General features: G+C 31.5%; 8 protein-coding genes across 8 annotated transcripts; 5 read left to right on the top strand and 3 right to left on the bottom strand. All coding sequences in view use genetic code 12, as the record gives it.

Moving 5' to 3' along the window:
* Window positions 1–210: 210 nt before the first annotated feature.
* CAALFM_C112400CA (uncharacterized protein) lies at window positions 211–588 on the top strand (the record flags this gene model as incomplete). The annotated part of the gene is made up of 1 exon (XM_711201.1): window positions 211–588. The coding sequence occupies one exon, from the start codon at window positions 211–213 to the stop codon at window positions 586–588; it is 378 nt and encodes a 125-aa protein (XP_716294.1).
* A 550-nt stretch (window positions 589–1,138) lies between these two features.
* On the top strand, window positions 1,139–1,965 carry RPL27A (60S ribosomal protein eL27; the record flags this gene model as incomplete). The annotated part of the gene is made up of 2 exons (XM_019475165.1): window positions 1,139–1,169; window positions 1,586–1,965. 2 exons carry the CDS (start codon window positions 1,139–1,141, stop codon window positions 1,963–1,965), a joined length of 411 nt encoding a protein of 136 aa, XP_019330710.1.
* Window positions 1,966–2,445: 480 nt separating this feature from the next.
* On the top strand, window positions 2,446–3,720 carry WRS1 (tryptophan--tRNA ligase; the record flags this gene model as incomplete). The annotated part of the gene is made up of 1 exon (XM_711202.2): window positions 2,446–3,720. The coding sequence occupies one exon, from the start codon at window positions 2,446–2,448 to the stop codon at window positions 3,718–3,720; it is 1,275 nt and encodes a 424-aa protein (XP_716295.1).
* A 132-nt stretch (window positions 3,721–3,852) lies between these two features.
* Window positions 3,853–4,350, bottom strand: CAALFM_C112370WA (uncharacterized protein; the record flags this gene model as incomplete). The annotated part of the gene is made up of 1 exon (XM_711203.1): window positions 3,853–4,350. The coding sequence occupies one exon, from the start codon at window positions 4,348–4,350 to the stop codon at window positions 3,853–3,855; it is 498 nt and encodes a 165-aa protein (XP_716296.1).
* A 1,331-nt stretch (window positions 4,351–5,681) lies between these two features.
* Window positions 5,682–6,305, top strand: RIB3 (3,4-dihydroxy-2-butanone-4-phosphate synthase; the record flags this gene model as incomplete). The annotated part of the gene is made up of 1 exon (XM_711204.2): window positions 5,682–6,305. The coding sequence occupies one exon, from the start codon at window positions 5,682–5,684 to the stop codon at window positions 6,303–6,305; it is 624 nt and encodes a 207-aa protein (XP_716297.2).
* Window positions 6,306–6,426: 121 nt separating this feature from the next.
* On the bottom strand, window positions 6,427–9,441 carry CAALFM_C112350WA (exosome catalytic subunit; the record flags this gene model as incomplete). Its single annotated transcript, XM_711205.2, has 1 exon — window positions 6,427–9,441. One exon carries the CDS (start codon window positions 9,439–9,441, stop codon window positions 6,427–6,429), a length of 3,015 nt encoding a protein of 1,004 aa, XP_716298.1.
* Window positions 9,442–9,933: 492 nt separating this feature from the next.
* On the top strand, window positions 9,934–10,944 carry MRPS9 (mitochondrial 37S ribosomal protein uS9m; the record flags this gene model as incomplete). The annotated part of the gene is made up of 1 exon (XM_711206.1): window positions 9,934–10,944. One exon carries the CDS (start codon window positions 9,934–9,936, stop codon window positions 10,942–10,944), a length of 1,011 nt encoding a protein of 336 aa, XP_716299.1.
* A 165-nt stretch (window positions 10,945–11,109) lies between these two features.
* CAALFM_C112330WA (uncharacterized protein) lies at window positions 11,110–12,345 on the bottom strand (the record flags this gene model as incomplete). Its single annotated transcript, XM_711207.1, has 1 exon — window positions 11,110–12,345. The coding sequence occupies one exon, from the start codon at window positions 12,343–12,345 to the stop codon at window positions 11,110–11,112; it is 1,236 nt and encodes a 411-aa protein (XP_716300.1).
* Window positions 12,346–12,504: the final 159 nt, after the last annotated feature.

Genomic DNA, 12,504 nt, shown 5'->3' with positions numbered 1-12,504 from the left:
GAAAGAACCAGTTGTGATWAAAAACAGTCATCATCTACTTATAATACTACACGTTCATCACCAAAACTTTTAGATGCTCCAGCATTTGATTCTTCAGTTGCAAAAACTAATAATCATAAAAAATCACAGCAGCATTCTTCTCCAACAGTTAGGAAGTCATTTGAAACATCAAGTCCATCATCACATTCACCGCGTACAGCTGCCACAAATATGTTTAAAATGAAATTACAATCAGGTACTCCAAAGAGGAAACCACCACCTCCAGTGAGTCCACCTCAAGAATTAAATTCTCATACTGGATTACCTAGAAGATCAACTGAAAATGGAACTTTACATGCTGCTCAATTGGCAGTTTCTCAAGTTTCCCCGAAAGGATATTCAAATAATAGACGATCAAGTTTTACAAAAGAAGATGGAAGCAAAATTGATCCAAATAAAATGAGAAAAGCTGCCCATACTTATAATCACAGTCATAGTCATAATGGTAACAACGGCAACAGTAACAGTAATAGTAATGGTAATAAAAGTGGATCTGGGGTAACTGCATTAAATTCTAAATTTTTAGCTAGAAGTACTAGGAAAAAATGAAATTATAAAGAAGTTTTTCATATAAATTATATATATATATATACACGTTTATAGTTATTACAATATAATAAAGCAAATAAATAAAAGAAATGATAAAGAACCATATTAACAAAGCTTTAACGTGCTGTAAGTAAATCTTGTATACGAGAATATTCATCTTGGAATATTTCTAAACGATACTGAAAATATCAAATTCTGATTAGTATGGCGCATCACGTGTTAGGGCTATAGCCCTAATAGTATATGCAGTCGCATACATTAATTGGTCATCTCATAAGTAAATAATATAATGTATAGTGTGCGCGCACTGTAATTTTTCACACTAAGTTAAGGAGAGTGCGAAAAAATTAATACTAACAAAATTGTATTGTGTTGTGTGTGGCTATTGGGCAGAGCGAAAATTTCACCCCTACTGAGAGGAAACTGTGAGGGAGAGAGATACACACAAACTCTGTGCGCAAGAAGAAAGACAAAAAATTTTTTTGAAAAAAAAAAAAGAGACAACCAACCTTTTATTGTATTAACATTTTAAGATATCAAGAAACTAAAAATGGCTAAGTTCATCAAATCTGGTAAAGTTGGTATGTAAAAATGAGTACCTATATGGGTAGACAATGATAGATTTATTGGCCAACTATGAATGGGATAGATATATATGATATGGGAGAGAATTTTGAAGGATTGAAATATTTTATATAAAAGAGAGAAGCAAAGAGAAATAATGAACAATTGAAAAGAAGATACAAATACTGTTAATTAAACTAGAATATGCCATTGAAGATTTAAATGATTACCATCGTAATAAATTTATTGGAATTTGGGAGATTCTTTTGGAGTTAAGAAAAAAGCAAGTGATTGATCAATCACTATGGAGCCGCCACAAGACATCAACGAATCCCACAACATTTTTATTTATTCATTTCCATCATATGGCAGTAACAATCATGAATCTACAAATTACATTTAAAAAAAGCATTATACTAACTAAATTTTTTAGCTATTGTTGTAAGAGGTCGTTACGCTGGTAAAAAAGTAGTCATTGTGAAACCACATGATGAAGGTACCAAATCTCACCCATTCCCACATGCCATTGTTGCTGGTATCGAAAGAGCTCCATTGAAGGTTACCAAGAAGATGGATGCTAAAAAAGTTACTAAAAGAACTAAAGTCAAGCCATTTGTTAAATTAGTAAACTACAACCATTTAATGCCAACTAGATACTCATTAGATGTTGAATCATTCAAATCTGCTGTCACTTCTGAAGCTTTAGAAGAACCATCTCAAAGAGAAGAAGCTAAAAAAGTTGTCAAGAAGGCTTTTGAAGAAAAACATCAAGCTGGTAAGAACAAATGGTTCTTCCAAAAATTACACTTTTAAGAAAGGAACCACCTTTATTTGAATGTTTGTAATATAGGTTGAATCAGAGAGACAAAGTAGAAGAAAATACAAAAAAGAGTATATCTGTATAGTATAATTTAATGGGGGTCTAATTTACTTACCACTTTATTCGTGCATTATTAATATTTTTGAAATTTTTCATTTGTAAGTTACTGCTGAAGAAGCATAAATGATAAAAATGTTTTAAGCGCCAAATTAGTACATTAAATGTGTTTTATATCTCACATTACTCTACTGGTGTTATGTAGTTTGACAAAGGCTGTCCAATATTAAATTGGAAAAATTTTCAAACACTGAAGCCCAAGAATGAGTGAGACATATCTTTTTCATTATCACGAAATGTGTGAGGAAAAAAAAAAACATCTTTGAAAAATAAAAAGATAATTAGTCAATATCTAAGTACTGAAATCATCACTTGACTAACAAGGACTAGAATATAAATCACTCCACATTTCATTAATGTCAGTTGAAGAAAAAGTATCACAGCTCAAAGTTACTGAGGAGTCAGAACAAAAAATCACTCCATGGGAAGTAGAAGGTGCCGTTGTAGACGGGAAATCAATGGGGATTGATTATGATAAATTAATTAGTCAATTCGGTACCAAACATATCACTGAGGAAACATTAGAAAGATTTAAACAAGTTACTGGTGAAGAGCCTCATCCATTTTTGAAAAGAGGAGTATTTTTTTCACAAAGAGATTTAGATCGTATTTTAGATTTATATGAACACGGAGAACCATTCTTTTTATATACTGGAAGAGGTCCATCATCTGATTCAATGCATTTGGGTCATATGGTGCCATTCATATTTACAAAATGGTTACAAGAAGTATTTGACGTCCCATTAGTTATTGAATTAACTGATGATGAGAAATTTTTATTTAAACATCAATTAACTATTGATGATGTTAAAGGTTTTGCCGCAGAAAATGCTAAAGATATAATTGCCGTTGGATTCAATCCGGAAAATACATTTATCTTTTCAGATTTACAATATATGGGTGGAGCATTTTATGAAAACGTCGTTAGAACATCACGTCAAATCACTACTTCTACAGCTAAAGCAGTATTTGGATTCACTGATTCTGATTGTATTGGGAAAATACATTTTGCAAGTATTCAAATAGCAACTGCATTCCCATCATCATTCCCCGATGTATTAGGATTACCACCAAAGACCCCTTGTTTAATTCCTTGTGCCATAGATCAAGATCCTTATTTTAGAGTTTGTAGAGATGTTGCTGATAAATTAAGATTTACCAAACCATCATTAATTCATGCTAAATTTTTCCCAGCTTTACAAGGGGCATCGACAAAAATGTCAGCTTCTGATACTACAACTTCGATTTTCATGGGTGATACAGCAAAACAAATTCAGAAAAAAATTAATAAATATGCATTTTCCGGTGGTAGAGCCACTGCTGAAGAACATCGAGAATTAGGAGGTAACCCAGAAGTAGATGTTGCATTCCAATATTTATCATTTTTCAGTTATGATGATGAAAAATTGGCACAATTAGAACAAGGTTATAGAAAGGGAGAAATATTATCAGGAGAAATGAAAAAAGAATGTATTACAGTTTTACAAGAATTTGTATCTGCTTATCAAGAAAGAAGAAGTAAAGTTGACGACCAAGTTGTTGAAAAATTCATGAAACCACATAAATTGGTGTTTGGTAATAAGGAAAGAAAAGTTCCTGCCAAACAAAGAGAAAAGAAAGCCAAAAAGTAAATCAGGATTGAATACAATGGAGATACATATTTATATAGTAGATAATCTATAGATATTAATTAGAATGTGAGTTAATTGTGAATGTCAAGTCACCGTTCTTGATATAACAAGACCCCTCTATGCTTTGCAACCTTATTGTATCAATGTTTTTACATTTGCTAGAATAAACATTAATTTTTCAAAATCATTATCATCAACTTCATCTCCTTTACCAAACCATTTAGAACCTATTGATAGTATTGTAGGTTTAGGACAATTGTTACTAATTAATTTACTAATTTGAGTGGCAACAATCAGTAATTTCATATTAGAATGATCTCCAATCAATAAAATAGGTTCAGGTATCACTTCTCGTTCTCTAATTTCCTCTTGTTCATGTTCATCATCAAATTGATCTATAGGGATTTCCAATGCTGAAGCATAAGTTATAGCCGATTTAGTTGAAACGGGTAATTCAAATGTAGTGTCCATTAATCCATTGATGGATATATTGAGAATTTGTTTGTCACTGTAGTTGATTATATGGAAGAAGAATTCATTTGTTGATGATGATGATGATGTGTCATTAGGATATGTAGTTTCAAAAGATTTACTGAATCCAGTTGGATCTTGAATTAGTTTAGTAGTCATTTTAGAAATCAACGAATGGAATGAAAGAGCGAAGAACAAAAAATTTGGTACAAATATCCGGATACTAAAGTTGAAACGATTATTGTTATTGGTGTTTTGTTCAGGCGTTTAGATTTTTTTTTAGTAATTGCTTGAAATTTCATCACTTATGAACAAAGAATTTTGAATGCAAAAAGTGTAGAATTTAGATTTAACATCTACGAGGGAGTAAACAGATCAACCAATGAAGGAGAAGTAACGTATTCGAATGCGGCTTATAAGGATAGTATAACCAATTTAGATGCATAGGGAAAAGGGGAAAGGAGGGACGACTAAAACCTAAAACTAAAAAAGAAAACAAAGATAACAAACTACACCAAGAAGTAATCCGATAATTTCATTCTCTGTCACTATTGGATACATTTGATAAGCTTGATAGGGTTGAGTCTCCGAAAATATTAGATATAAACCGATACCTGTGATTTTATCTCAATACACGTTTGCCCTTCCTTTTTAAAATTCACATTCATATCTTAAACAATTAAAAACGGGGCGGCTGTTGGACTGTTGAACTGTTGAATGTTGATCTAATAATATTAATAATAATAATCATGTGAGATCGACACATGTTAAAAGAAGAATTATCGAAAATTGAGAATTTTATAGAAAGTAGAGAGAAGGAATTTAAGATTGCAAAAACAGGACTTCTTAATAAATTATGATAGCTTACACATCGAGTATCCCTTCGGTAAGAGTTGAATTGAATCAGAAAACTAACTACCTGTTGAAATATTAGTAATTCAATGAGCAAATTATGGTTATGATTATGCCAATTCAATAAAGGAAGAAGAAGATTACTAATAAACAGAGAACACAAAATGAAAAACAAACAATGGGGACTAAATAAATCTGACGTTGAATGATGTTAATTGCTCATGATTTAGCAGATGATGTTGAATGATGGTGATGGTGATTGTAGATCCGGAAATAACCATTAATATTTTTTAGCTGGTGATGGAAATAGTGAGAAAATCCTTTAACTCGCTCCACATTTAAATTCTTCTTTCTTCAACAACAACTGAATTTTCTGAAAATTTTTGCCATACAAATATAACTGATCTTTTATTAGTTACTACAACTACTCTGTTAACATCTAAGTTTGATACAAACGCACCCTTTGTTTAGAGAAATTTTGTTCCCCTAGTTTGTGTTATTTAATACATTATCTTTAAATCAGTTCCCACTATATAAATACTTTTCAACGGAACCTATTTTTTTTTTTTCAATTCATCCACAGCAAAAAAGAAATATATCCTTTCAAATAACCAACTCCCTTTCTTTATATATATATTATGATCAGTATGACTAACATCTTTACTCCTATTGAAGAAGCTTTAGAAGCTTACAAAAACGGTGAATTTTTAATTGTTATGGACGATGAAGACCGTGAAAATGAAGGTGATTTAATTATGGCTGCTGAATTAATCACTCAAGAAAAAATGGCATTTTTAGTTCGTTATTCTTCAGGTTATGTTTGTGTTCCATTAAGTGAAGAACGAGCAAATCAATTAGAATTACCACCAATGTTAGCTAATCGTAGTGATAGACATGGTACTGCTTATACTATAACATGTGATTTTGCTGAAGGTACTACTACGGGTATTTCGGCCCATGATAGAGCTTTAACCACCAGAAGTTTAGCTAATCCTAATTCAAAACCACAAGATTTCATTAAACCAGGCCATATATTACCGTTAAGAGCCGTTCCAGGATTATTGAAAAAAAGAAGAGGTCATACTGAAGCAGCTGTTCAATTAAGTACTTTGGCTGGATTACAACCTGCTGGGGTGATTTGTGAATTAGTACGAGATGAAGATGGTTTAATGATGAGATTAGATGATTGCATTCAATTTGGTAAAAAACATGGCATCAAAATTATTAATATTAACCAATTAGTTGAATATATTTCTAAATAATTCAACGCACAAACGGAAGAAACAAAATAGAACATATACATTTAACGAATGAAATAGTACTTATGTTGTATAATAATAAAATACATTTATATACATTTACGAAAAACAACATTTGGGAAACTTATTTTAACATAAGTTGAGCTTTTCTTTTACCACTAATTTCATCTTTCACTGATTTAACATCAACTTTAACTTTATCGAAAACAGCAATTGTTCTTTCATTACCTTTAAAATCGGTAAATGTCAATTCATATTTATCTTCATTATAATTTGCTGAATTGACATCACCCATATTTTCTAATTTAATTAATCCTTCAACACCAAATTTCGGCACTAAAACCACAATACCATTATTGAAAATCTTAATAATATAACCTTCATGTTCAGATTCATTATTTCTCATGACTTGGCCCACATAATATTCTATACTTGATCTTCCAGCAAATTGAGCATTTCTATGACGTTTATTGATATTTCTAACAATCATTTCCATTTTAGATTTATCACGATGACTTAAATCTAAATTTTCATAACCTATAGCACCGGCCAATTGCCTATGAGCAACAACATCACAATATCTTCTGATGGGGGAAGTGAAATGAGTATATATATCAACGGCTAACCCATAATGTCTAAATTCGGGGTATCCATAAGATCCACTAGGGAAGTATTCTGCTGCCATCATACAACGAGTCGACATAATACGAACCAACGTATTGAAATATTTATCATTAGGATCAATACATCTATCCAAAGAATCTGCCAATGCCTTTGACGATTCTAATGAAATCGACATACCATTTTTACGAACATTTAACATGTCGTTTAAAGTTTCAAAATTAGTTGCTGGAGGTGCTGCATGACGTCTAAGCATAGCCGTTTGTGGATAAGCATCATAAATCTTTCTTGCGACAGAAATATTGGCAAACAACATAAATTCTTCTACTAAAGAATTTGTTTCTAATAATTTTTTAATTTCAACTTCTTGTGGATCAGAAGTTTCACTATCCATATGTACTTTAACTTCAGGTGATGCTAAATTCAATGCCCCGGCATCTAATCTTTTTTGTTTTAATTTTTTCGATAATTTTAATAAAATTCTCATCGATTTAGTTAAATCATCTTGTTGTGATGGATCATCAATACGTAATTGAGCTTGTTCATAAGAAAATGCTTGTCTTGATTTAATAATTGATTTCATATAATTGACATTGACAATATTGGCATCTTCATCAACTTCCCAAATAACACTAAAAGCGAATCTATCAACAAATGGTTTTAAAGAACATAAATTTGTTCCTAAAAGTTGAGGCAACATATCAATTCTTTTATCAACCAAATATACCGAAGTTCCTCTAGAGGCACCTTCTTGATCTAATGGAGTGTTTGGTTTAACAAAATGAGTGACATCGGCTATATGGACTCCAACTTCATAATTCCCATTAGGTAATTGTTTAGCATGTAAGGCATCATCAATATCCACACAATTTGGTGGATCAATTGAACAAACTAATTTATCTCTCAAATCAACTCTTTTCTGTAATTGAGGATCTTCAGTATTATTAGTGATATCTGGGACTACCCAATTATCACCTTCCTTTGGTAAACAATCCAATACATTTTTCAGAAATGGTCTATATTCAACATCATGTTCCAATAATAATGCTTCAGTTTCTGCTTCAGCGCTTTCAATTTCACCTAAAGCTCTAACAAAATGTCCATTAGGGTATCTTGAATTAATTGGCCAAGAATCAACCACAACAACAATTCGTTGTCCTAAATATTCTCTAGCTTTCCTAGTTCTAATTCTAATTTTAGGTAATTTAGGATCCATTAAAATAACAAAACAACTTCTTGAAGCATGTCCAGTCTTATCATCAAGATTCACTGATGATGGAGCAATTTGTCCAACATAATATCTCCATGATCTTCTCATTACTCCAACAATTTTAGCTGTTGGTTGTAATCTTTTATCCTCATTTTTTGAACCAATAACTTTTATAGCTTCTTGAGCTAATAATATACGTTCTTTATCTGAAATCACACTCTTGGTACCTTCAATAACATCACCACCGCCACCTTCTTCATCATCACCATCTGCGGCATTATCATTGGCACCAATAGCTCCTTCTTCGATAATGGTAGTTGATGGTTCTTTCCATTTATCTTTTGGTAATAATTCAACAATAACTGAATCGGAATTGAATGCACGATTCAAATTTTTCGATCCTTGAATTAATAAAGGTTTTTTAAATGCGGGAACCAGAACTTCACCTTGTAAATAATTATAAGATGAAACATTCAAAATACCTTGATATAAAGTACCATTTTTAATACCTGCCATTATTCTTGCATTTGAATAATATTCCGGGAATGAAGTTTCTTCATCATCCAGACCAGCTGTAGCGGTAGTACTATTTTTATCATTTTCAAATGTAGAATCATCTTGAGGGATTAAATCACTTAAATCATCAGCATTTGGTAAACTTTCAATATATTCAACTAATGATCTTGCATCAATACCTTCTTTAATGGCTTTATTTCTATTATCTTTATCATTACAAATGAAAAAAGTTTTAATTTTGGATGGTAAATGAGTTTGATACCATTGTGCTACTTTTCTAATGGCTCGATCATTTCTATCATTAATAGTTTCATTTTTATTTCTATTAATATATGTTTGTTCATTATATTCATTATGGAAAACAATAAAACGTTTATCTTCCGATTTAACCAAATTTCTTAATCTTTGATATATAGGGAATGAACGATTTTTCACTTCTTCTAAAACTGTTTGTGGGATAATTACATCATAAAAACATTGATTATTTTCTAATAAATCAATGGCATGTAAGATAATATTGGTATCTAACACCAAATAGTGTGGTTCACCTTTAGCAGTTTTCGTTGGATTCAGTGATAAGATAAATTTTGGTAATTCACCTTGAGCATCAGGTTTAATTATATCTTGACATGATTGACAAATGGTGGAATAACATGGAATATCATTTCTTAAATAATGTTCACGAACAATTTTTAATGCTCCACCATTTCTTGAACGGACAAATACTTTTGAAGTAACACTTAATCCACTAGATAATCGTTTCCTATTATTAATTGCTGTTGATACTGTCATACTTGGGATTGTGAAGTAATGAAAAAGATATCGTTTAATCTCATCGAATTGGATTTGAATTTTTTTTTTGTTGCCCTCTTTCTGGTATCAAACTCTTCGCACGAGGGAGGTTGTCGCTGCCGCCGCTGCCATACAACAAATTTGTCCTCACACAGATATGATTGGTGTTCCATTGGATCAGTTATACAACACCAACAGAAACAGGCACCCACATTACAAGACAGTTGGTCCACATGAAGTTGCTATACATTATAAATAAATATCTTTTATATAGATCAAATAATAAAGTGAAATTAATATAGCATATGCTCAGCTGTGAATAAAGTCATTGTAGGACTTTGTAATGTCGTGTAAAATGAACCAACACTTTTTTAAAACATTTAGTGAGAGAGGAAAAATTTTCAAACTGGCCTTTGATCAACTCTCAAGTTAACAAGATCGTAACTTAGCCTCAACAAACCACGGTGAAGTGATTGCCTCGAATTAATTGCAATGGCTTTACGACTTATAACCAGATTTAGAGGGTTAAATATACCTCAAAGATCATTACATCAATCAACTTTTAGACTCAATGAAACTATTCAATCAACCACTACAACTACCACCACCACCACCACAACAACAACATCTGATGAAATACCAACAACCAAACCTCGTTTCCAATCTAGATTCCGTCGTAACCAACAACCACATCAACAACAAAGATCTCCATACACATCTTCACAAGTCACTGAGAATTTAAACATAGGAGAAATCAATCGTGTAAGAACTGTGCCTACTTTAATGACATATTATGGTGGTAATCCAGTTCATGAAGATAATATGAATAGGTTACGTGCTGTCTTGAAAAAATATCAACAATTACCAGTTAGAGTAGTACCTGATAGAGAAATTCAAAGTCAAAAATTCATTGGATTTGATGATTATTTAGAAAAAACTCAATCCGGGACGAGAGTTAAAAAAATCCATTATCGTGAATTAATCACTCTTTTGAATAGATTAAGAACCATTGATTTAGAATTGATGCCTTTGGAAGTATCAGAAATCTTATCTGAATATACTAGTAAATCAGTGAGTAAAATTGTTCAATTATCTCGTGAAAAAACTTTAGATTGTTTTGGTAGAGCTAAAACTCAAGCCAAAAGAAAACTGTCAATTGCAAAAATTTATCTTGTTAAAGGTGAAGGTGAAGTATTAGTTAATGGGAAATCATTAATTGAATTTTTCCCAAATATTTATGCTAGAAAAAATCTTCTTTATCCATTTCAAGTAGTTGAACAAGAAGGAAAATATAATGTATTTGCTCAAGTTACTGGTGGTGGATACACTGGACAAAGTGAAGCTATTATGTATGCTATTGCTAAGGCATTAGTGGTGTTTAACCCCTTGTTGAAACCAAGATTATCTAAGGCTGGATTAATGAAGAGTGATACAAGAATTGTTGAAAGAAAGAAACCAGGTAAAGTTAAAGCTAGAAAATCTCCAACTTGGGTCAAACGTTAGAATATGTATATTTTATTACTGTTCTTTTATTCTTGTATATATATGTATGTGTGTCCGTGCAGTAATTTATAACCATTCTAAAACCTATACCAAATAACCCAATGACAAATTAACTCTGATTATCCTTATGAACATGTTCCAGTTTTTGTTCAGTTTTCTAACCAATCAACACCTCACATGTTCCCCTCTAACAATTGTTGACATGGAATGATAGTTATTATTGTTATTATTATTTGTTGTTGTTGTTGTTTCAGGAGATTTAGAAAAACTATAATAACTTTCATGAGAATCAGTATCACTGTTAACTATAGAAGTTGTTGTTGTAGGAATGAAAAATGATGAATTGGGTAATATAAAATCCCCTCGATTGAGTGTAATCAATTCTTCTTCTTCTTCATCATCATCGTCACCTGGAGTTTCAATAGGAGACATTGCACTTGTATCTAAATTCATTAAATCATATTTTGCAAATGAAATAGTTGAATGATGAGGTATTCTTGTATGTCCAGAATTAAATTTTGGGTCATGTTTGTATTTGTTAATGAAATTATTATTCTTATTCTTTGATAGCTCTTCTTCATGTTGCTGTCGTTGTTGTTCAAGATGAATATTTGGATGAATTATTGGACTGGCAAATTCTTCAGGATTATCAATTTGATTACTTCCACCCACAGGAGGAATAACAATAGAATTAACAGCAGATAATTCTTGTGGTGGAGACATTTGTTGAAATTTCATTTGTGATATATATGTATTTCTTCGAGATAAATCAAATTCACTATCATGATAATTCAAATTGTCCACACCGTCATTGTCGTTGCTAGTACTGTTGTTCATATCATAACCTCTTCCATCTTCATATGACATGCAATCATCTGGTTTTATATTAATTGTGTTTCTTGATTTTGACGGATATAGACTATTCAAAAATATGGAACCACATGTATCAGGACTAAGAGCTGGCTGATGTTGTTGCTGTTGCTGACAATAATAATCCACCGGTTTACTAATTGATTGTATTAAACATTCATGTCGTGACATTTTATTGGATTTTGCTGAAATATTTTTCCAAAATTTAACAAACCGATGTCTCTTGTTGGAAATTGATTCTTTTGATTCCACACAAGGTCTTCTATTTAAAGTATGTGTGGATTGCACTTGATAATAATTTGAAGTAGGTGCTGAAACTATGGGTGTCAAGTTGGTGACTCTATTATTTGTTGTAATTGGGGTTGAAACAGTTTTGGACCTCTTGATTGATTTGGTTGAATTATCCAAGGCAATTAAGTTCTGTTTCCGTTGAAATAATGGTGGATATCTACTTATCAAGTTAGGGTCTCTTAATTCTTCCAATGTAGATAAATCAATTGTATGAGAATGTAAATTTATTGAACTTTTCATTATTAAGTATTACAGCAATAAAAGAGGGTATGCTTTTGAAACTTTTGGTGTCTATTTGTGATTATACTCAGCTTTTTTTGGCAACTGAAATCAAGTTTGCCCATCAACATTGGCCCATATCAAATTAATAATTGAATTGCAACTATTATAATCATTTGG

This window comes from Candida albicans, chromosome 1 (genome assembly GCF_000182965.3).
Source record: "Candida albicans SC5314 chromosome 1, complete sequence".
In the NCBI taxonomy this organism is placed as follows: Eukaryota; Fungi; Ascomycota; class Pichiomycetes; order Serinales; family Debaryomycetaceae; genus Candida; species Candida albicans.
The sequence above is the reverse complement of the archived record's forward strand: the minus strand, read 5'-3'. Positions and strand labels throughout refer to the sequence as shown.